The sequence below is a fragment of the Leuresthes tenuis genome, unplaced genomic scaffold (genome assembly GCF_036924035.1).
Source record: "Leuresthes tenuis unplaced genomic scaffold, fLeuTen1.0.hap1 SCAF_12, whole genome shotgun sequence".
Classification (NCBI taxonomy): domain Eukaryota; kingdom Metazoa; phylum Chordata; class Actinopteri; order Atheriniformes; family Atherinopsidae; genus Leuresthes; species Leuresthes tenuis.
The window spans coordinates 32,959,638-32,980,997 of record NW_027325366.1 but is presented as its reverse complement, the minus strand read 5'-3'; the positions used below and the strand labels follow the sequence as shown (position 1 = coordinate 32,980,997).

At 43.9% G+C, this 21,360-nt stretch overlaps 3 protein-coding genes across 3 annotated transcripts; all 3 read right to left on the bottom strand.

The window, feature by feature from the left end:
* Nucleotides 1-2,639: 2,639 nt before the first annotated feature.
* Nucleotides 2,640-3,732, bottom strand: LOC140320008 (trace amine-associated receptor 13c-like). Its single transcript, XM_072397768.1, has 2 exons — nt 3,569-3,732; nt 2,640-3,447 (listed from the first exon to the last, which is right to left on the bottom strand). Exons 1-2 carry the CDS (start codon nt 3,730-3,732, stop codon nt 2,640-2,642), a joined length of 972 nt encoding a protein of 323 aa, XP_072253869.1.
* Nucleotides 3,733-9,299: 5,567 nt separating this feature from the next.
* On the bottom strand, nt 9,300-10,508 carry LOC140319277 (trace amine-associated receptor 13c-like). The gene is made up of 3 exons (XM_072396865.1): nt 10,467-10,508; nt 10,218-10,417; nt 9,300-10,110 (listed from the first exon to the last, which is right to left on the bottom strand). The coding sequence occupies exons 1-3, from the start codon at nt 10,506-10,508 to the stop codon at nt 9,300-9,302; spliced, it is 1,053 nt and encodes a 350-aa protein (XP_072252966.1).
* A 3,697-nt stretch (nt 10,509-14,205) lies between these two features.
* Nucleotides 14,206-15,295, bottom strand: LOC140320007 (trace amine-associated receptor 13c-like). Its single transcript, XM_072397767.1, has 2 exons — nt 15,135-15,295; nt 14,206-15,013 (listed from the first exon to the last, which is right to left on the bottom strand). The coding sequence occupies exons 1-2, from the start codon at nt 15,293-15,295 to the stop codon at nt 14,206-14,208; spliced, it is 969 nt and encodes a 322-aa protein (XP_072253868.1).
* Nucleotides 15,296-21,360: the final 6,065 nt, after the last annotated feature.

The following is a 21,360-nucleotide window of genomic DNA, read 5'->3' as shown; positions in this document are numbered from 1 at the left end:
TCCGCAGGGTGTCTGGGCCTCCCTTAGAGATAGGGTGAGAAGCTCAGTCATCTGGGAGGGGCTCGGAGTAGAACCGCTGCTCCTCTGCATTGAGAGGAGTCAGATGAGGTGGCATCTGGTTAGGATGCCCCCTGGACGCCTCCCTGGTGAGGTGTTCCGGGTACATCCCACTGGGAGGAGACCCCGGGGAAGACCCAGGACACGTTGGAGAGACTATGTCTCTCGGCTGGCCTGGGAACGCCTCGGGGTCCCCCCGGAAGAGCTGGAGGAAGTGGCCGGGGACAGGGACGTCTGGGTTTCTCTGTTAAAGCTGCTGCCCCCGCCTGGACGTGAAAGTGTGTGTGGTAATGATTGGGCCTGGATCTGGGACTTGCTGTCGCCTGGCCTGCCTGTGCTTCTCCCGATGGGGGGGCGGCGTTGCCTCTCCCCGCTGCTCGCGACTTCACCCACCTGTGGGCACGTCTTGACTCCAAGAGCACTTGGCCAGGGGCGCTGTGGCAGGCGCTGACCCACTGTGTGGCTGTCTGGGGCGCTTGGCCCTCCCGGGTATTGGGTGGGGCCTCTGCCGGGGGTTTTGGGGGCGCTCAGGCTCCTGCGGCCCGGGTCCAGTGCACGGCCCATGTCTGGGTGGTTGGGGCTTGGCGGGGTCGGTGGGCTGTTGCCCCTGGCTCCCGGAGGGCCTCTGCCCTATGCTTATGGGGGCTCTTTCTGGGGGCTTCCTCTGCAGTCTTCTGGGTGGATGCCTGGTTGTCCCTGCGGTGGGCTTCCTGGTTGCTTGGGGGGAGCTGTGGATTGTGGCCCTGTACGCTTATACACTCATAACTAAGCACGGTTATCATGTAGGTCCTGTGCATGTTCTCACACACACACATTCATTAGCCCAGTAGCATGCTCGCTAAGCAGTTGATGTATTATCATGTCGTCTCAGGTCATCTATATCCACAGCTGTGTTGTATGTGATTGCCGCTTCTTGTGCTTGTTTTTGTTTGTTTGTGTGTTTGTTTTTTCTCTGCTTGTCTGCTTTCAGGTGCTCCTGGTGGTGCTCCTAAGGCTGGATTCACAACAGAGACCATGGATTGTTGTCTGTTTTGTTTTTTACAGGTGTAGCAGCTGGTTGTCTGGTTTTTGTTTCTATTTTTGTTCTGTTTCTTCTTCTTTCCTCTTCTTCTTTCCTTGTCCCCCGGTCCGGTTCAGTTCTATTACATGTCATATATTGTAAACAGAAATAAATAAATGAGCTTTACATTTATAAAACTTCCCTTGGCAAAGCAAATCTGTTTGGCATCAAAGGTATTCAGACTACAATTCTGCTGCCATAATGCTGAACAGGACAAGGGGGAAAAAAAAAAGCTGCTGGCCCCGCGACCCCCGGAGAAGCGGCAGATAATGGATGGATGGATGGATGGATGTCTAACAAAAAGTGCAGGGAGCTCCAAGGCTCAGCAGCATCTCTTATAAAGTTAACTGAAAATGTAAATAAATAAATAAATGAATAAATAAATAAATAGCTTCCTGAAGTTTTATAAAGCTAGGCTGCTACATTAATAACGGATAATGTTACTATATCTGAAAAAAATAGTACAATAGCAATAGGAGAGACTCACACTATTCTCTATTCGCCATCCCCTCAATCGGCGCTGATAATCGGCCGATCCCTAACATGCATACATGTCAGTCTGAATGAAATCATATGAAATCGGGCCTCTCAAAACCGGACCAATACTTACAGATAATCCTCTTGATGTTCAAATCCCCCCTGGATGTAAACACTCACCCAGACTTGAATGTTATTAGGTGATCTGTTAATGCTCCATCTTTTAGAAAAAAACTGTAAAATGTATATTAAACCAGTTGAATTCCCAATAAAACATAATTTTCTGTTTGATTAACAGAAACTGGGACTGAAAATCAGCCCTTAAAGACTACTGTCAGCTCACTTTTCCAGACTGTAGTTCTGCTCCAATAAAATCCTGATTTTAAAACCAAAGCCTCATCTTACAGAATCACCGTTCAAGTGACTTAAAGACAACCTCTGTGCAGTGAATTCAGCTGTACTTACAGGGACCAGGATCTCCCACAGAGGAGGCAAGAAGCAGCAGAATATCTCCAACCTTTTCTCACACATTCCACAACGCTGTCGTGTCTGAAAAGCTTAAGTCAAAAACCTGATTCCTGTACATGTAAACATTTCATGTGAGGCCTTTGAAAAGATGACCAGGGAAGATACAAACTGAACTGACACAGAGAGATGTAACTTTAAAAAGATTTATACATGTTTGCATGTAATTTTAGTCCTAATTTAAGAATTGTTACACCTCAGTGATTACAGGCATTAATCTGGTGTCACAGTAATAATACTGCAGTGTTGATATGCTCCTCTGAAAGTGAGAAAACATCCTCTTACCTACATTTAAATATAATCGAAATGGTTGAAGAAACATGTTAAATTGAACACAACAGCCCTCAGAACAGGCATCCTCCTTTAATGCCAATTATGTATTGCACAGTTTTAACAAAAGTAAACCCACACACTTGAACTTGATGTAACTGATGATGTGTTTGTGGAAACAGAGGAACTCAAACTATCTTCACATCGAAATACTATTATCTGTGCTGAGCTCAAGTATCATGAAGTGTCTTTACATCATGTTGATGTCACAGGAGTCAGGCTTCAGTATCTGAAGTGTAACAATGAGCTGAATGGCTTTCCTGAACCAGGGGTAAAAAAAGGCATAGATTATGGGATTTAGACAGGAGTTAAAGGCATACAAACATGCTACAAAAGCAGCAGATGCACTGAGAGAGCTATCTTGGCCTGAGAGAGCAACACAATAAAATGGGCACAAACACAGTAGAAACACAACCACAACAACACCGAGAGTCCTGGCTGCTTTCAGCTCAGATTTCTTAGCAGTTACTGAATGTTTGAGATTGGTGGCGGTGATATGAGAGCGCATGGCCCGAGCCTGAGACACAGCCACCACAAATACTCTGAGATACAGAACTATAATTACAGCAATGGGAACAATGAAGGAAAAAGTCAGATCTGCATATCCTGCAATGCCGTTCATAACAAAGGCACATTCTCCAACGCAGGAGTTATACCTGCCTGGTTGTTTCAGGTTATCCATCAGAATCAGACTCTGAAATGTTAATGAACAGATCCAACACACACAGACACAGATCTTCATTCGTTTCTGTGTGATTTTGGATGTGTAATGCATAGGGTAACAAATAGCCACATAGCGATCAATAGATATAATCACCATGTTTCCTGTGGATGCAGAAGTGATGATATATGCTAAATACTGATAAAAAATACACATGAGGTCACCGAGGAACCAGCAGCCGTCTATGAGCACGATATCAAAGAACAACAAGATGCTGACAGAGAAGTCTGACACAGCCAGAGAGAGGAGGAGGAGGTTGGTGGGAGTGTGGAGCTTCCTGTGGAGGAACAACAGAAACATTTCAACTCTTTTTGTCCCTTATATCAGTTATCACTCATGAGAAAGCAGATACAGCACAGAGTTAAACATGAAAACATTAAAATATAGTGTGTTGCTACCTGAAATGTGAGATGGAGATGATGACGAGCAAGTTGAGAACAGCAGACAGCACAGAGATACAGGACAGCAGAACGTAAATCAACATGGTCTCAAAGTGAGGAAGCTGTATCCTCCTGCAGGAGGTGTTGAGCTGTGGAAAGCAGAGTTCAGTTTCCTCCATCATCACAGGATAGAGAAGCTGCTGAACTCTGACAGCTCTCTGACTGAAACACTTTTATATGCTTCCTTTCCTCCTTCTTTCTCACCTTTTCACTACGGCTTTGGTCCCTATAGAAACTAATGTTCTGTAACTTCTATGATTGTTGTCAAGTGTGATTAAAGGTTGTGGATTGTTGTTTTTCATGTTGCCCAAACTTTGACTTTTTCCTCACCTTAACACACTACTTTTTGGTTGCAGTTGTTTGCATAAATATATCCAAACTAAAAAAAAACTTTATGAGACTGTCTACCTCACTTAAACATTTTTTATGGTATTTGTTGACATAAAATTACACTCAAAACATATGTGACCTCTAGTGGTCATGAGAGTGGTGACCAATAGAAGTTGCACATTTATGGTGTTCCACAAGGTTCTGGACTGGGATGAATTTCAAGTCTGCTGTGAGCTTTTGGGGATTGAAAAAGCCAAAAGCACATCTTTCCACCCACAATTAGACACGTGAACTGCTTTAGCACCACATTGACAAAAGATTCTGGTCACTATGGCAGAGCGCTGCCAGTAGGACTGAGATCTAATGATCCCATTTGCAGTCAAGGTGGATTGTACAACAAAACATGGCTCCACTGGCATCATGCCTAATATGATGCCGTTTGGGCGGGAAATAACTGAACCAGTTGACTTGGTTGCAGGTCCCACCACCAAACAATGACTGAATTAATGACCCTCCACTGTACTACAGCTTTCCCACCAGTGGGCCAGAGAGGTTATAGGAAAATCAGTGCAGTGTGTAAAGAGACAGTAAAACAAGAACATCCGCCAAGTGCAGTATCAAGTTGGTGCTGCAGTGTGGCACTCTGCCACTAAATGCTACGTGGTACGAAAAAGAAACCTGAAACTGAGTCAGGGTGTTGGTGGATTGCTGCCCTGCTCAGGTATTGTTGTGTTGAAGTTTTGATTTTTAATTGTTGTTTACTCAGAGGCCTGTTCAGGTAAGATAAGACAAGACTTTATTGTCATTGTCACTTTTGCAAAGTTACAATTAAATGGTGCTCGACTCATTTAAAGTTAAAACAAACAAAGTATAAAAATAATTAGTGAGATAGTAAAAGTAAAAAACTTCCAGAATTGACACAGGCATTTACAAGAATTGCACAGGTGTAATAGTATAAGCAGAATAGAATATAGACAGACAAAGTTGTGTTGATGTAAACTGAATTGTATTGGTAATAAATATATACATATATGTATAAAGGAGAAAAGGAGGGCCTCTTTATAATGGTATTGTGTGATGGGATGTCTAAGAGACCGAGGCTGTCATGTTATTTTGTATTAGGAGCAGAGATAAAACAGGCTGGCATAAAGCTGTTACAATAGGCCAGCCATGTTGGCTCTGCCCTCACCAGCTGTATTCGAACAGGGCAGCCATGTTAGCTCTGGCCCCTCATCAGCTGTATTAGAACAGGGCAGCCATCTTGGGTCTGGCCCCTCATTAGTTGCTATGGGCAACAGCTGCACCTGCCAACTGTCAAATCTGCACCTCACTTTGTCCCCTTAAAATCATGGGGTTTAATAATGAAGCACAAGTCTGGAACAAATGGTTGCTGTTCGAAAAGTGGAAGTCGTATCCGAATAATTCTTAAACTGTGAGCGCCAGAAGGGACAGGGGAAGCCAACGGTTTTATTTTTATTCTGCTCCTGTGTGTGGCTCGTTTTTTATGGCAGTCTTAAAATGAGTCTTTCACACTGATTTCATGGCTCGGCCTGTTTATAATAGCAAAGTATGGGAGCTGGAGTGCACCTCTCTGCGCTCAGAGGTGATCTGTGAGAAATCTGTGAGGACAAGCTCAATGAGAGTCACATTTGATGAAAGAGGTGAAAGAGGACTAAAATACCTACGTTTTGAGGTAAAATTGGTCTAGATCAGGCAGATATTTTGGACGTGAGAGGAATTTGTTTGAGGAAGTTTTTTTTAAGCATTTTACAGTGGGAGTTAGAGGGTGAGAGACATGAGATGAGGTCCTCTGGCTACCTAAAACGTAGCTGCCGTTGTGTCAAAGCTGTATAAGCTATAAACAAGCCCTTTACCACAGTTAAAGTTGAGTCTATTTTTCTTCCCCTTGTCTTGTCCAGCATTACGGCAGCAGAATTGTAATCTGATTAACTTTTATGCCAAACAGATTTGCTTTGCCAAGGGAAGCTTTATAAAGCTCCCCTTGATGTCCATCAACTGCCCATTCATCCATCCATCCATTTTCTATACACCGTCAATCCGTCAATCGGGTAGCGGGTGGGCTGGAGCCTATCCCAGCAGTCATTGGGCGAAAGGCGGGGTCATCAACTGCCCATTTATTTTTTTTATTTTTTTTTACAATATTTCACATGTAATAGAGCCAAACCAGACCGGGGGACAGGGAAAGAAGAAGAGCAAAGAAGAAGAAACAGAACAAAAATAGAAAGAAAAACCAGACAACCAGCTGCTACACCTGTAAAAACAAAGCAGACGACAATCCACGGCCTCTGAGGGGAATCCAGCCTTAGCGCCTCCAGGAGCACCTGAAAGCAGACAAGCAGAGAAAAACAAGCACAATCACAATCACATACAACACAACTGTGGATATAGATGACCTGAAACCACAGGATAACACATCAACTGCTTAGCGAGCATGCTAATGGGCTAATGAATGTGTGTGTGCGTGAACATGCAATACCCATGGCACAGGACCTACATTCTAACCGTCCTTAGTTATGAGTGTATAAGTGTACAGAGCCACAATCCACAGCCGCCCCCAGCAATCAGAAGCAGGCAGAGAGGGCCACAAGACCCAGGCCACCAGCAGCCCCAACGGAGCACATAAACCAGGAAGCCCACCGCAGGAACAACCATGCATCCACCCAGAGGACTGCAGAGGAAGCCCCCAGAAAGAGCCCCCATAAGCATAGGACAGAGGCCCTCTTGGAGCTAGGGGCAACAGCCCACCGACCCCGCCAGGCCCCAACCGCCCAGACATGGGCCATGCACTGGACCCGGGTCCCAGGAGCCCGAAGGAGCCCAAGGAGCCCAAACGCCCCCAAACCCCCTGGCAGAGGCCCCACCCAATAACCTAGAGGGCCAAGCCCCCCAAACAGCCAAGCACAGTGGGCCAGTGCGCCTTGCCAAATGCCCCAGGAGTCAAGACGTGCCCACAGGTGAGTGAAGCCGCGAGCAGCGGGGAGAGGCTCTTCAATATTTTCTAATAGTGAGCGATTAAAATTGAGGGGCAGCCCACCTTGTAGAATTGGGAGCGCGGCCCTCTGGGCAGCCTACATACCCAAAGAGCCCCACCCACCAGATGCCACTCAGTGCAACCATCCCCCAAGACCTAATGTGTGTGTGTGTGATTGATGAGTGGTAATATCTAAGGTGTAATTAAAACAGGGGCGGGGAACTACAGAGTGTAGTAAAGGGGACCAGCTACATGGCCTCATCCACTACACCCCACAAAACACACACGCCCCCAAAACCCTACACGTGTAAGTGTGTGCTGTGTACAAGAGCTAGAAGGGAGAGGGGTATGGGATATAGATCCCCCGGAGAGGGCAGCTAGAGACTGGTTGCAATAGGCACCCCTGTTTCCTTTGACCTGCCACAGGGCAGGAGGGCCTGATATCCACCAGGTTCGAGGCCTGCAGCGACCGTATTCAGGGAGCTACTGTGCCACCAGAAGGCACCCACCCACCCCATCCCACCCCAGAGGACCACTACAAATAAAGAAAAGAGAAAAAACAAACAAACAAACCACGCAGTCACACCAGTTGCAGCAGCCCAGGCCTGAGACCCATCATCACCCAGGCCTCCCCTAACAGGGGAAAAGCACCTCCCCACTCCACTGCATGCTTCAACACCATATGATTTGTTGTCTTTACGCACAAAAACTAAACTGAACCAAATCTGTGGCCCAAAAATCAAGGTACGGACCGTATCGTTGCACCCCTAGTATGCAGGGATCAGAAGCAGGGACATGTGATCAGACTGGTTGAGGTCTGCTAGGGGTTTAGCCCCGTAGGCCTGTCTGATGTTTGTTTACAACTTGTTCAATGTTTTTTCCCCCCTGGTTGTAGACTTGGCACGCCCATAATTTTTTTTAAGACCCTGTGTTGCAGCTAGTTGCGGCTCATCAGTCCACGCTGTTAACTGTTACTACGTTTACGATGTTACTATATTATCTGTAGTTCGTTTTCGATATGTAGAAGCACGGTAAGGAACATCCTCAAAACCCCCTTTCTTCGCGCTTTTGGCTTATTTAAGATAGATGGCATGTAGCTGGAGCACCTTTGTGAAGTAGCATTACTTGATAGGATGTTATTGAACTATCAAAATATGCTACCCCTGATATAAATTAATTTCATTACACTTTTTATAGTTAGACACACAAGAGAAGAAAACACTTACTTTATACATTTATTTGCTATACAGAGAAAACCATAAAGTAGCAATTTTTGATAGGGTAGTCACATAGACTAAGTCCCCCTTCAGTTGCCCAACAGCTGCCCACAGTCAAAGCAGTCATTATAACATGTTTACATGATGTTAGGAAAAACAGAATTATTGTGTTGGTCCAACTAAAGCTGGACTTTAAAAATATATTGAATAATGTTAAAATAAGCACAGTAACATTAGACTGGAGAGAAACTAATCATTGTCATTAATGCTGACTGAAACTGGATTTTTGTCAGTCTGACATGTGTACATGTATCTTAAATTGTATTCTCCATGTGTACATGTGTACTGCTTCCCAACAGTAAAGTGACACAAATATTATTAGGTTCTCAATTCATGCTCCAAAGTTCCATCTTCTAGTAAAAACTGTAAAGTGTATATTAATCCATCTGAATTCCCAATAACAATAATAAAAACATTTCCAGACTGTCGCTCTGCTCTAATAAAATCTTGATTTTATAACCGCAGCCTATATTTACATGGACCAGGATCTCTCACAGAGGAGGTTAGAAGCGGCAGAATATCTTGAACCTTTTCTCATACAGTCCACAGTGTTACAGTGTCTTTAACTTTAGCCAATAACCTGATTCCACTCCTGTACATGTAAACATTTACATGGACGGTGGTCCAGTTCAATGGTCAAGTCAAGCTGTAACTGTTGCTCGACTTCTACATGTATACATTTAAAAGCGCTCAGACTGGCCTTGGTGTTTAGTCTATCTTCTACAGTTACAGACCGAGGCTTTGACTTATAAAAGAAGCAAAAACATAGAAGGTGGTGGCAACAACTGAGAATAACAACAAAGGATAGTAAACAGTAAACCCAACAGCACACATGGAATATACAGAGTTATACAGATGTCCTGATACTAATAACCTGAAATGGGGCATACAGTTTGTCACTTATCATGACAGCCTTCAGAACAGGCGTCCCCTTTAATGCCAATTATGTATTTCACAGGTTTAACAAAAGTAAACCCACACACTTGAACTTGATGTAACTGATGATGTGTTTGTGGAAACAGAGGAACTCAAAGTATCTTCAAATCTAAATACTATTATCTGTGCTGAGCTCAAGAGTCAAGAAGTGCCTTTACATCATGTTGATGTCACAGGAGTCAGGCTTCAGTATCTGAAGTGTAACAATGAGCTGAATGGATTTCCTGAACCAGGGGTAAAAAAAGGCATAGATTATGGGATTTAGACAGGAGTTAAAGTACACAAGACAAATGACAAAAGTTGCAGATGAAGCACCGAGAGAGCTATCTTGGCCTGAGAGAACAACACAATAAAATGGGCACAAACACAGTAGAAACACAACCACAACAACACCGAGAGTCCTGGCTGCTTTCAGCTCAGATTTCTTAGCAGTTACTGAATGTTTGAGATTGGTGGCGGTGATATGAGAGCGCATGGCCCGAGCCTGAGACACAGCCACCACAAATACTCTGAGATACAGAACTATAATTACAGCAATGGGAACAATGAAGGAAAAAGTCATATCGGCATATCCTGCAATGTAATTAATAACAATGATACATTCTCCAAAGCAGGAGTTATACCTGCCTGGTTGTTTCAGGTTATCTATCAGAATCAGACTATGAAATGTTAATGAACAGATCCAACACACACAGACACAGATCTTCATTCGTTTCTGTGTGATTTTGGAGGAGTAATGCAGAGGGTAACAAATTGCCACATAGCGATCAATAGATATGATCACCATGTTTCCTATGGATGCAGAGGTGATGATATATGCTAAATACTGATATAGAATACACATGAGGTCACCGAAAAACCAGCAGCCGTCTATGAGCAAAATAAGAAAGAACAAAAAGAGGCCGACAAAGAAGTCTGACACAGCCAGAGAGAGGAGGAGGAGGTTGGTGGGAGTGTGGAGCTTCCTGTGGAGGAACAACAGAAACATTTCAACTCTTCTTGTGCCTTATATCAGTTATCATTCATGAGAAATCAGATACAGCACAGAGTTAAACATGAAAACATTAAAAACCTGAAGTGTGAGATGGAGATGATAACCAGCAGGTTGAGAACAGCAGTCAGCACAGAGCTGGAGGACAGTATAATATAAGTCAGCATGACCTCAAAGTGAGGACGCTGTATCCTCCTGCAGGAGGTGTTGAGCTGTGGAAAGCAGAGTTCAGTTTCCTCAATCATCACAGGATGGAGAAGCTGCTGAACTCTGACAGCTCTCTGAGAGAATGTTTTTGTCACTCAGTGAATTTATCTCCACCCACCTCACCGTCCTCCACTGAGACTTGTAAACTGATCTTTCTGTGCTCATGTTTCTCTAACTCAGTTGTCAATGTCCTGCATTCACAGTTTCTTCCAAAATTTTAGTTTTTCTGTCTACGTTCTGCTTCTGTTGTCATGCGACTTTGCTTTAGTTCCCTAATTTTTCTCAATTAATCTTGGTTTCGACTACTCCCACATACATGGCCCTAGTTCTTAATTATCATACCTGCAGTATTTAGCCCCATCTGAATAAACGCTCCCTGACTTCCTTTTTGCATGCCAGTCTTTTTTGTGTGTCCGTTGCGCGTTTAGTTTCCACATGAAATTTAAATGTGTTCCTGTCATATTTTGCTCATGACTTTAGACATACGTGTGGACTTCTTGTGTTTTTGACTTTCTGCCATTGCAGCACCTGCAGTTTTTGTTCGAAAAAGTTTATTTCTTCAACGTTCTTGCTTTTGGAGCTTGAGCCTCCAGTTGGGTCCTCACGAACACCCCTTTTTACAATTGTGTGTCACCGTGTTTTTTTAATGTCATAAAATAACCGCTTTAAATCTGAAGAAAAGTACAATGACTTTACAATGAATTTCGTGAGTTGGCTGAAAAATAGTTTGGTCCTTCTTACATACAACTTCTAAACTTATAATGACACAAGGTCAAGAAGCTTTCTTTTATCTTCCATTTTGTTGCAGTTGTGATATTGTTTTGCAAATGACATTGAATGGATGATTTCTATCTCGATCGAACAGTCCATACATCCATTGCTGTCCACTTATCCGAGGTTGGTATGCGGAGGCAAAAAGGTTCAGGAGAGAAACCCTCTCCCCAACAAGACTCTCCAGCTCCTTCTGGGACACCCCAAGGCATTTCCAGGCCATAAGGCAAATACAATCTCTCCAGGGAGTTCTGGGTTTCTCCAACACGACAACACTCGTGAAAAAGATCCCAAGATACTCAGACCCCTAAACTAGGGGTCTGAGTATCTGAGTCTCAGGTAGGGGGTACAAATAGAAGAGGTAAAGATAAATAGGAATGGGATTCAAACCCTGGGTTGGGTAGGAGGTAATGAAAGTACAGAGGTGCCAGAGGTGGAGGCAGGAGAAGACACACTTGCAGAATCAGCAGACAAACTCACCTAAACGGTCCTAAATCACTAAAAATGCCAGCAAAAACAAGGCCATACAGGCCAACTCACCGAAAATGGACTCCTGGTTTCAAAAGGCTCACATGGGCCACACCTTCCACTTAAATATATCCTGGATTTCTTCCTTGCTTATTCCACGAGTCTGTTTACCCTAAGTGCTCCCCCTGCTGGGCCCCCAGCTGCTATTGCTTCTTCTAATCCAAATCCACTGACTGGACTTTACTGCGTCATCTGACACTTCCTTCACTATTTTCTTCACACTCTGTCCATTTACACCCAACTCCCTCAACAATGAGACAACAGACTACAGTCTACATCCTACTCCCACTGGACAGATCCTAACTTTCCATCCTCGCTGCTCTGCTTCTGCTCCCAACTCTACGTACCTAAGCTTTTTCCTATCATATGCTTCTGCTATGAATTCCTCCCAAGGAAGAGTCAGCTCTATGAAATAGAATCTCATTCTACTCTTTGACCACAAGACTATATCAGGCCTTAGATTTGTATTTCCCGGGGAACAACAAGCTTTCCTCCTAAATCTACCTGCATCTCCCAATCACAAGCATCCTCTAAGCTGCATTGCCTCCTAATTATCTTATTAACTTTCTCCCCCTCCTAAACAAACTGAATTGCCACTCTCTTTGTCTTAGACCCTCCTAAATTCACCTGCCTTTGGTTATCTTCAATACCTTCAGCTAAGCTTCTTAATACTTAATACTCCACACTGGCTTGCCTGGGTAAAACCTCAAGCCTCCCCAGCCTATTTGAACGTTACCAAAATTTCTGTATGTCTAGGAGTTGCTTCTGCCTCCTGAGCTGCCATTCTTGGATTCTATTTCCTCCCCTTGGTTGGGTTTGGAACCACCTTACTAACTACCACATCTTTACTCCCAGCTAACAGGAGCGCTGTCCTAACTTTAGTACATTTAAACTCCTTTACTAGACTGATCAGAAAGATCAGACCATACCTAACCCAACATGCCACCCGACTCCTGGTGTAGGCCATGGTCATCTCCCGCCTTGACTACTGCAATGCTCTCCTAACTGGTCTCCCAGCCTGTACTATGAAACCTCTGCAGATGGTCCAGAACGCGGCGGTGCGTCTGGTCTTGGATCAGCCTAAAAGAACACGTCACCCCTCTGTTCATTGAACTCCACTGGCTGCCCTTAGCTGCCCGCATCAAATTCAAGTCACTGATGTTAGCTACAAAGAGCTTAATGGAACGGCTCCCATCTACTTGAATGCTCTTGCAAAGGCTTATGTCACAACTGGGTCCCTCCGTTGGTCCCAAGATTGTCGTCTAGCAGCTCCTATACCACGCTTAAGACAATCCAAGCTCTTTTCATGTGTCGTCCCACGATGGTGGAATGACCTACCGAGCGCTAACAGAACAGGGGCGTCCCTGTCTATCTTCAAGAAGCTCCTGAAAACCCAGCTCTTCAGAGAGCATCTCCTATCCTAGCACTTACCTTGTACTTCCCTACCCCCTCTATCTCTGCACTTTATCTTTCTGCACTTCCTTTTATGCCTGCACCCTATCTCTACTCTGTCCCCTCTGACAGAGTCGGACTCCTGGGTTCCTTCTATGGAGTTTATTGTTAGCTTTTTGTATAGCTTGTTATATATGGATTTGTAAGTCGCTTTGGAAAAAAGCGTCTGCTAAATACATAAACATAAACATATATACTGACTGTGTGCGTTCCAGGTGCCTGATGAAGTTGGACGTAGCTGAGCTGGCATAATCTATCCTGATAGATTGGCGTCAAAATTTTAAATAACACAAACTCGACCTCTTAAATTTGTGTAAATGCCTTTAATAATATGTTTATTAAACCGATTTTCAGATAACAGAATATATTAAAGTTTTTTTTTTCTCAGAATTTTACAACACAGATGTGCATTGTCTAACAAAAATTAGATCCTTCCCCCAGTGGAGGAGTTCAAGTATCTCAGGGTCTTGTTCACAGTGAGGGACGAATGGAGCGGGATATTGACGGGCAGATCGGTGCAGCGTCTGCAGTGTTGCAGGCTCTGCACCCGTCGATGTGAAGAAGAAACTGAGTCAGAACGGGAAGCTCTCGATTTCCTGGTCAGTCTATGTTCCCATCCTCACCTATGGTCACGAGTTGTGGGTAGTGACGAAAGAACGAGATCGCAGATACAAGCGGCCGAAATGGGTTTCCTCCGCAGGGTGTCTGGGCCTCCCTTAGAGATAACTTTAAAAAGATTTATACATGTTTGCATGTAATTTTAGTCCTAATTTAAGAATTGTTACACGTCAGTGATTACAGGCATTAATCTGGTGTCACAGTAATAATACTGCAGTGTTGATATGCTCCTCTGAAAGTGAGAAAACATCCTCTTACCTACATTTAAATATAATCGAAATGGTTGAAGAAACATGTTAAATTTAACACAACAGCCCTCAGAACAGGCATCCTCCTTTAATGCCAATTATGTATTGCACAGTTTTAACAAAAGTAAACCCACACACTTGAACTTGATGTAACTGATGATGTGTTTGTGGAAACAGAAGAACTCAAAGTATCTTCACATCTAAATACTATTATCTGTGCTGAGCTCAAGTATCATGAAGTATCTTTACATCATGTTGATGTCACAGGAGTCAGGCTTCAGTATCTGAAGTGTAACAATGAGCTGAATGGATTTCCTGAACCAGGGGTAAAAAAAGGCATAGATTATGGGATTTAGACAGGAGTTAAAGGCATACAAACATGCTACAAAAGCGGCAGATGCACTGAGAGAGCTATCTTGGCCTGAGAGAGCAACACAATAAAATGGGCACAAACACAGTAGAAACACAACCACAACAACACCGAGAGTCCTGGCTGCTTTCAGCTCAGATTTCTTAGCAGTTACTGAATGTTTGAGATTGGTGGCGGTGATATGAGAGCGCATGGCCCGAGCCTGAGACACAGCCACCACAAATACTCTGAGATACAGAACTATAATTACAGCAATGGGAACGATGAAGGAAAAAGTCAGATCTGCATATCCTGCAATGCCGTTCATAACAAAGGCACATTCTCCAACGCAGGAGTTATACCTGCCTGGTTGTTTCAGGTTATCCATCAGAATCAGACTCTGAAATATTAATGAACAGATCCAACACACACAGACACAGATCTTCATTCGTTTCTGTGTGATTTTGGAGGTGTAATGCATAGGGTAACAAATAGCCACATAGCGATCAATAGATATGATCACCATGTTTCCTGTGGATGCAGAAGTGATGACATATGCTAAATACTGATAAAAAATACACATGAGGTCACCGAGGAACCAGCAGCCGTCTATGAGCACGATATCAAAGAACAACAAGATGCTGACAGAGAAGTCTGACACAGCCAGAGAGAGGAGGAGGAGGTTGGTGGGAGTGTGGAGCTTCCTGTGGAGGAACAACAGAAACATTTCAACTCTTTTTGTCCCTTATATCAGTTATCACTCATGAGAAAGCAGATACAGCACAGAGTTAAACATGAAAACATTAAAATATAGTGTGTTGCTACCTGAAATGTGAGATGGAGATGATGACGAGCAGGTTGAGAACAGCAGACAGCACAGAGATACAGGACAGCAGAACGTAAATCAACATGGTCTCAAAGTGAGGAAGCTGTATCCTCCTGCAGGAGGTGTTGAGCTGTGGAAAGCAGAGTTCAGTTTCCTCCATCATCACAGGATGGAGAAGCTGCTGAACTCTGACAGCTCTCTGACTGAAACACTTTTATATGCTTCCTTTCCTCCTTCTTTCTCACCTTTTCACTACGGCTTTGGTCCCTATAGAAACTGATGTTCTGTAACTTCTATGATTGTTGTCAAGTGTGATTAAAGGTTGTGGATTGTTGTTTTTCATGTTGCCCAAACTTTGACTTTTTCCTCACCTTAACACACTACTTTTTGGTTGCAGTTGTTTGCATAAATATATCCAAACTAAAAAAAAAAACTTTATGAGACTGTCTACCTCACTTAAACATTTTTTATGGTATTTGTTGACATAAAATTACACTCAAAACATATGTGACCTCTAGTAGTCATTGCACATTTATGGTGTTCCACAAGGTTCTGGACTGGGATGAATTTCAAGTCTGCTGTGAGCTTTTGGGGATTGAAAAAGCCAAAAGCACATTTTTCCACCCACAATTAGACACGTGAACTGCTTTAGCACCACATTGACAAAAGATTCTGGTCACTATGGCAGAGCGCTGCCAGTAGGACTGAGATCTAATAATCCTATTTGCAGTCAAGGTGTACTGTACAACAAAACATGGCTCCAGTGGCATCACACCTAATATGATGCTGTTTGGGTGGGAAATAATTTAACCAGTTGACCTGGTTGCAGATCCCCCCACCAAACAAGGATGACTCTCCACTGTACATCCTGCGACTTTGCCAGAGACTACAGCTTTCCCACCAGTAGACCAGAGAGGTTCAAGGGAAATCAGTGCAGTGTGTAAAGAGACAATAAAACAAGAACATCCACCAAGTTTAGTATCAAGTTGGTGCTGCAGTGTGGCACTTGACCGGATGTGGACATCCCTGGATTAGATGAAAGAGGAACTCACTTTTATTATGACAATCCTCAATATCAAGTCGTCATGACCAGTGAAAGCTTATTCAAAAAGAAATGCATTATGTTTTTACAGTATACATGACATTTTGACCAGCTAGTGGCCAAACAGAGTTAAAATCCATGGTTGACTGTAACAAATGCCTTAGCAGTCTGTCCAGGTGTTGAGAAGTTATTTCTTCAGCCTGCTGATAGTTCAAGAGGTAAAAATCACATGAAGTGGGATGAAGTGACGTGGGATCATCTTGACAAGAGCCTGTTGTTTGTATAAAGTTTCAAGGTACCACCCACTGTTGATGTCTATTCACTCTAGACCAAAGTTGTCGATCAAAAAGTAGATATTTCTAAACGTATAGACCCAATCTTCAATCATGGCTACAATAGTGCGCCAAGAAGACAGAGGAGGCCACTATGGAGACAAATGGGTTCAGCGATGGAAGTAGGACTTCATTAAGCTCTGAGCAGAAGAGCTGTAAAGCATGAATCCCTGCGGGTGCCAGGCTGGAGGCCTGCAAAGAAAGGGAAATGTGGCACATTCTGGGACTTGGTCTAGAGGCAGGTAAAGCCGGGACTCCTAAGGATTCAAAAACTTAAAGTTGGTGAGATCGACTTTAGAGCCCAGGGCAGGAAGCAAAACAGACCGAGAACCAGAAACACAAACAGTTAACCACAGCTTTGTGTCAGCTGAGAGGTCCTCGGCAGTGGTAGCAAGCTAAAAAGTAGGTAGAAGTTTGGCAGAGGTCTTTGATGAGGCACGTGCTGGATAAGGTGAGCCAAATCTCACGAGAAAATGTTCAATAGTTACGGATATACCTATAATCTATCACTATAACTCTATATCTGCATAATGCCCAGTATTGTCTCAATTCATGTTTAAGGATTGTGGAATGTGTCTTTAGACTGTTGTTAAGGGGCAGCATCTATATGACATGTTGGGAGCCCCTAACCACGAATAGCAAAATGTGTTGCCAATAACCATGGATATTTTTCAACCCTAATTAGGTATTTTTAAGCTCTCATCTTTTAAATGCATTTTATCTGTTAAAAGTGCCCCACTTTTACTTGCTTTACTTTTGGGGCTAGGGTCTGAGGCCTGGAACACTCAGCCACACTTAAGCCCTCATCCTCGGGCACACACTCCCGTCGGCACCCGCTGGAGCTCCGGTTCCCATCCAATGCCTCACCCTACCTCCAGGAGCCAGGCCCAAATTTGGGACACTATTTCAGTCAGGGAAATATTCCAAAGAACACCCATTGTTGCCCTTTGCTCATAGCCAAGGAGAAAGTACTTAGAAAACCCTTGTTTTGTTGCTATATGTCTTGCACATATGCTGCACATCACATTTGGTGCAGAGCCCCCAACATTTAAGGCTCCAGACCCCCTCAGCCACACATTAGGACTGCTCCTCAGGCACACACTCCCGTCCAAGCCCCCTGGGCTTTAATGGTACTTTAAAAAAGAACCAGGCTCAAGGCCCCTGACCTGGCAACCTCTACAAGCAGATAAGCACTCCTCCTCGGGCACACACTACCGTCACCAGCCGCTGGAGCTCTGGTTCCCATCTGGTCTATAGTTGGACCGTCAGCCAAAATGAGTCCAATTCGGCACACTTTAGAGTAGACCATTTGTTTACATGCTGCATTTTTTAACCCTTTTTAACTGATAAAAAGTGTGGCATATTTACTTTCTTCACTTTGGGGCTCTTATCGGTTAAGGGAGCCCCATAGTTACTTAATTTTGGAACATTTTTAAATGATGAAAAGTGTGCCATATTTACTTGCTTCACTTTGGGGAACTTTTATCAGTTAAAAGTGCCCCATTATTATTTGCTTCACTTTGGGGGCTAGGGTGCTAGGCCGGGAAATCTCAGCCATACTTCGGCATTCCGCCTCAGGCTCACACTTCCATCCAAGACCCCTGGTACTTTGTAAAAAAAAAAAGGCTCAAGGCCCCCTGACCTGGCGAGGTCACCCGCAATTGAGCACCCCTCCTCGGGCACACAGTCCCTTCCGAGCGCCCTGTTACTTTATAAAAGAACCAGGCTCCAGGCCCCCCCAGCCGGACCCAGAGCCAGGCTCCGCATGTGCCCCAAGATGACTGAAAAGAATCCCAAAAGTGGAAGGAAAGTGGCCGCTGTGATTTTCTGTCAAAGTGCCCCAAAATGACCGAAACGTGCCCCAAAGTTGGGGAGGAGTGGCATATGTGACTTTCAGCCAAAGTGTCCCAACATGACCAAAAAATACCTCAAAATGGAAGGAGAGTGGGCCCTGTGATTTTCTGTCAAAGTGCCCAAAAATGACCGAAAAGTGCCCCAAAGTTGGGGAGGAGTGGTATATGTGACTTTCAGCCAAAGTATCCCAACATGACCAAAAAGTACCTCAAAATGGAAGGAGAGTGGGCCCTGTGATTTTCTGTCAAAGTGCCCCAAAATGACCAAAAAGTGGCCCAAAATGAATGTGGGGTTGTTGGGTGGAGGGTTATATAGAGGGTGCCAGAGGTGGAGGTAGATTCAGCAGACAAACTCACCTAAATGGTGAAATCAGCAAAAAACAGACCTTACAGGCCAACTTACCTAAAATGGACTCCTGGTTTCAAAAGGCTCACATGAGCCACACCTTCCACTTAAATATATCCTCGATTTCTTCCTTGCTTGTTCCACGAGTCTGTTTGCCCTAAGTGCCCCCCCTGCTGGGCCCCCAGCTACTATTGCTTCTTCTATTCCAAATCCACTGACTAGACTTTACTGTGTCATCTGACAGTTCATTATTTTCCTCACACTCTGTCCATTTACACCCAACTACTTACTTACTTTTTCCTTTCATATGCTTCTGCTATTAATTCCTCCCAAGGAACAGTCAGCTCTATGAAATAGACTCTCATTCTACTCTTTGACGACAAGACTATATCAGGCCTTAGATTCGTAGAGGCTATTTCCTGGGGAACAACAAGCTTTCCTCCTAAAGCTACCTTCATTGCCTCCTTATTATCTTATCAACTTACTCCCCCTCTTGAACAAACTGAATTGTCACTCTCTTCACCTTAAACTCTCCTAAATTCACATGCCTTCGTTTATCTTCAATATATGCAGCTAAGATTCTTAATACTTGTTTATGTTGCCACGTATATCGGCCTTGTCACAGACTAACCTTACAACCTGACAAAATATTCTTTAGAGTTGCAGTACCTGAGCATAACGATCATAACGGGTCTCCATTTACCCAGAGTTTTAGGTTCTGGGGAGTTGGAAATACATCACATGTTGCCCCTATCAAAAATCTAATACTCCTTTCCTCCATATTCCATAGCTCTTTCCAACTATGCTTTTTATTCTCTACACCTTCCAAATCCCAACACTGTCCCTGCTTAGCCTGAGCCACTGCCTTTGTACCCCTTAACATTTCCTCCTGTCTACGAACCTGCAACGAACAACTAGCTTTCTCTTTTCCCTGGGACCTGCTCTACTCCACACCGGTTTGCCAAGTATTCTCTTCATAAATAGCACTGTTGTAGTCGCCAACATCATATCATCCATGTAGACCCATTGTAAATGCTCATGGTGAAATCATACACCCTGCCATAATGCCTATTTCTAGCCTCTGCCAACCTATTGTGAAACCTGCTGTACTTAGGCACAGTCTAATATCCTGAAAATATGCTCTTACTAACTTAACAACTATTAAAACACTCTAAAATAATCAAATGCTTTCCAAATAAGGCTATGTGGCACTGAGCCAAATGCATTTGCTAAATCCAGAAATATAACATGCAAGTCTTTTTTCTGAATCTTGGCTGTCTGAATCTGATGCCAAATAGTGTGCTCTAAACACCCTGCGAAACCTGTTTTTCCTGCCTTATGCACAGTAGTATCTATTAAGCTATTCTTTTCTAAATAAATAGCTAATATCAGTGCAACTACGCTGAAGAAAATCTTCCCCTCTACATTTAGGAGAGAGACCACCCAGAACTGACTCAGGTCCGAGGACTCTTTCTCCTTTGGGATAGGAACACCTGCTCTACGCCATGCTCTAGAAATAAACTGTTTCTCCTAAACTATTCTTAATTGCCTCCACATAAACTTTAGGCTATCAGGTGCACTTTTATAAACCCGGTAGGTGACTCCATTTGGCCTTGGGCCGGCGAAGCCTTTTCACACCTGACTACCTCCTCAATCTCTTTACACCTAGGTGGTCTAACATCCATCTTATGGGCTATCGCTCCTAATGGTGGCATGTCCGATGTAAGGCCTACAACTCCACACTGCTCAAGATCTGAATATGTATTTCTTAGATACTCTTCCACCTCTGACTTTGTTGCTTTAAGCTGCCCTCCCTTTTCCTGGTTAAACAACCCTTTAACAAACTTGAATGGATCCCTGTAAAAAGCAATCCTAACATATTCTTTCTTCGTTCTCTTTTTCCTAAGATATTCAGCTCTGATAGGAAATTTTGTTTACAGCTCATGTTTATTGGGATGCTTGTGATTAAATGTGATACACTGGGAAAACAGAGGAGAAATTGTTCAGCGAAAGGGATCATAGAGTTCATGGATGGGCATGTGTTGGTGAGGTTGGTTGGCAATAGCCCTGTCAAGGATTTTACTGAGGAAGGGAAGGTTGGAGATTGGCTGGTAGTTATTTAGTTCCTCTGGGTCCAAACCAGGTTTTTTGAGAATTGGAGTGACTGAGGCAGTTTTGAAGCTGATTGGGGAGGAGTTCAGCATGTCTACCATGATGGAGGAAACGGTGGGTAGAGCTGCTTTGACCAATGCTGTGGGCATGAGGTCCAATGATCAGGTGGACATCTTTTCTTGGCAAGTAGTTTAGCGATCTGGATAGTGTCCATAGGGGGGAAGGCGGCAAGGTGGGGTGCAATGGGGGGTATGGCAGGAGCAGCAACACATGGGGCCTGGGCTTTGTGTCATGCAGATGAAGGAGGTGCTAGAAGCTACTGGTGAATAGAATCCACTTTGGCCTGAAAGAATTTCACAAACTTGGAGCTATTCTTGGCTCCTGGATGATGAGGGGAGTTGAGCGGGCGGAGTAGCCAATTGTTGTTTCTTTGTTTTGGTGCTGTTGGTCTTTGCTTAGGGTGGAGTGGTACTCAGACCTGTTCTGGGAAAGAGCCACACTGTAAGACCTTACATGGGCCATATAAGCCTCCATGTAAAC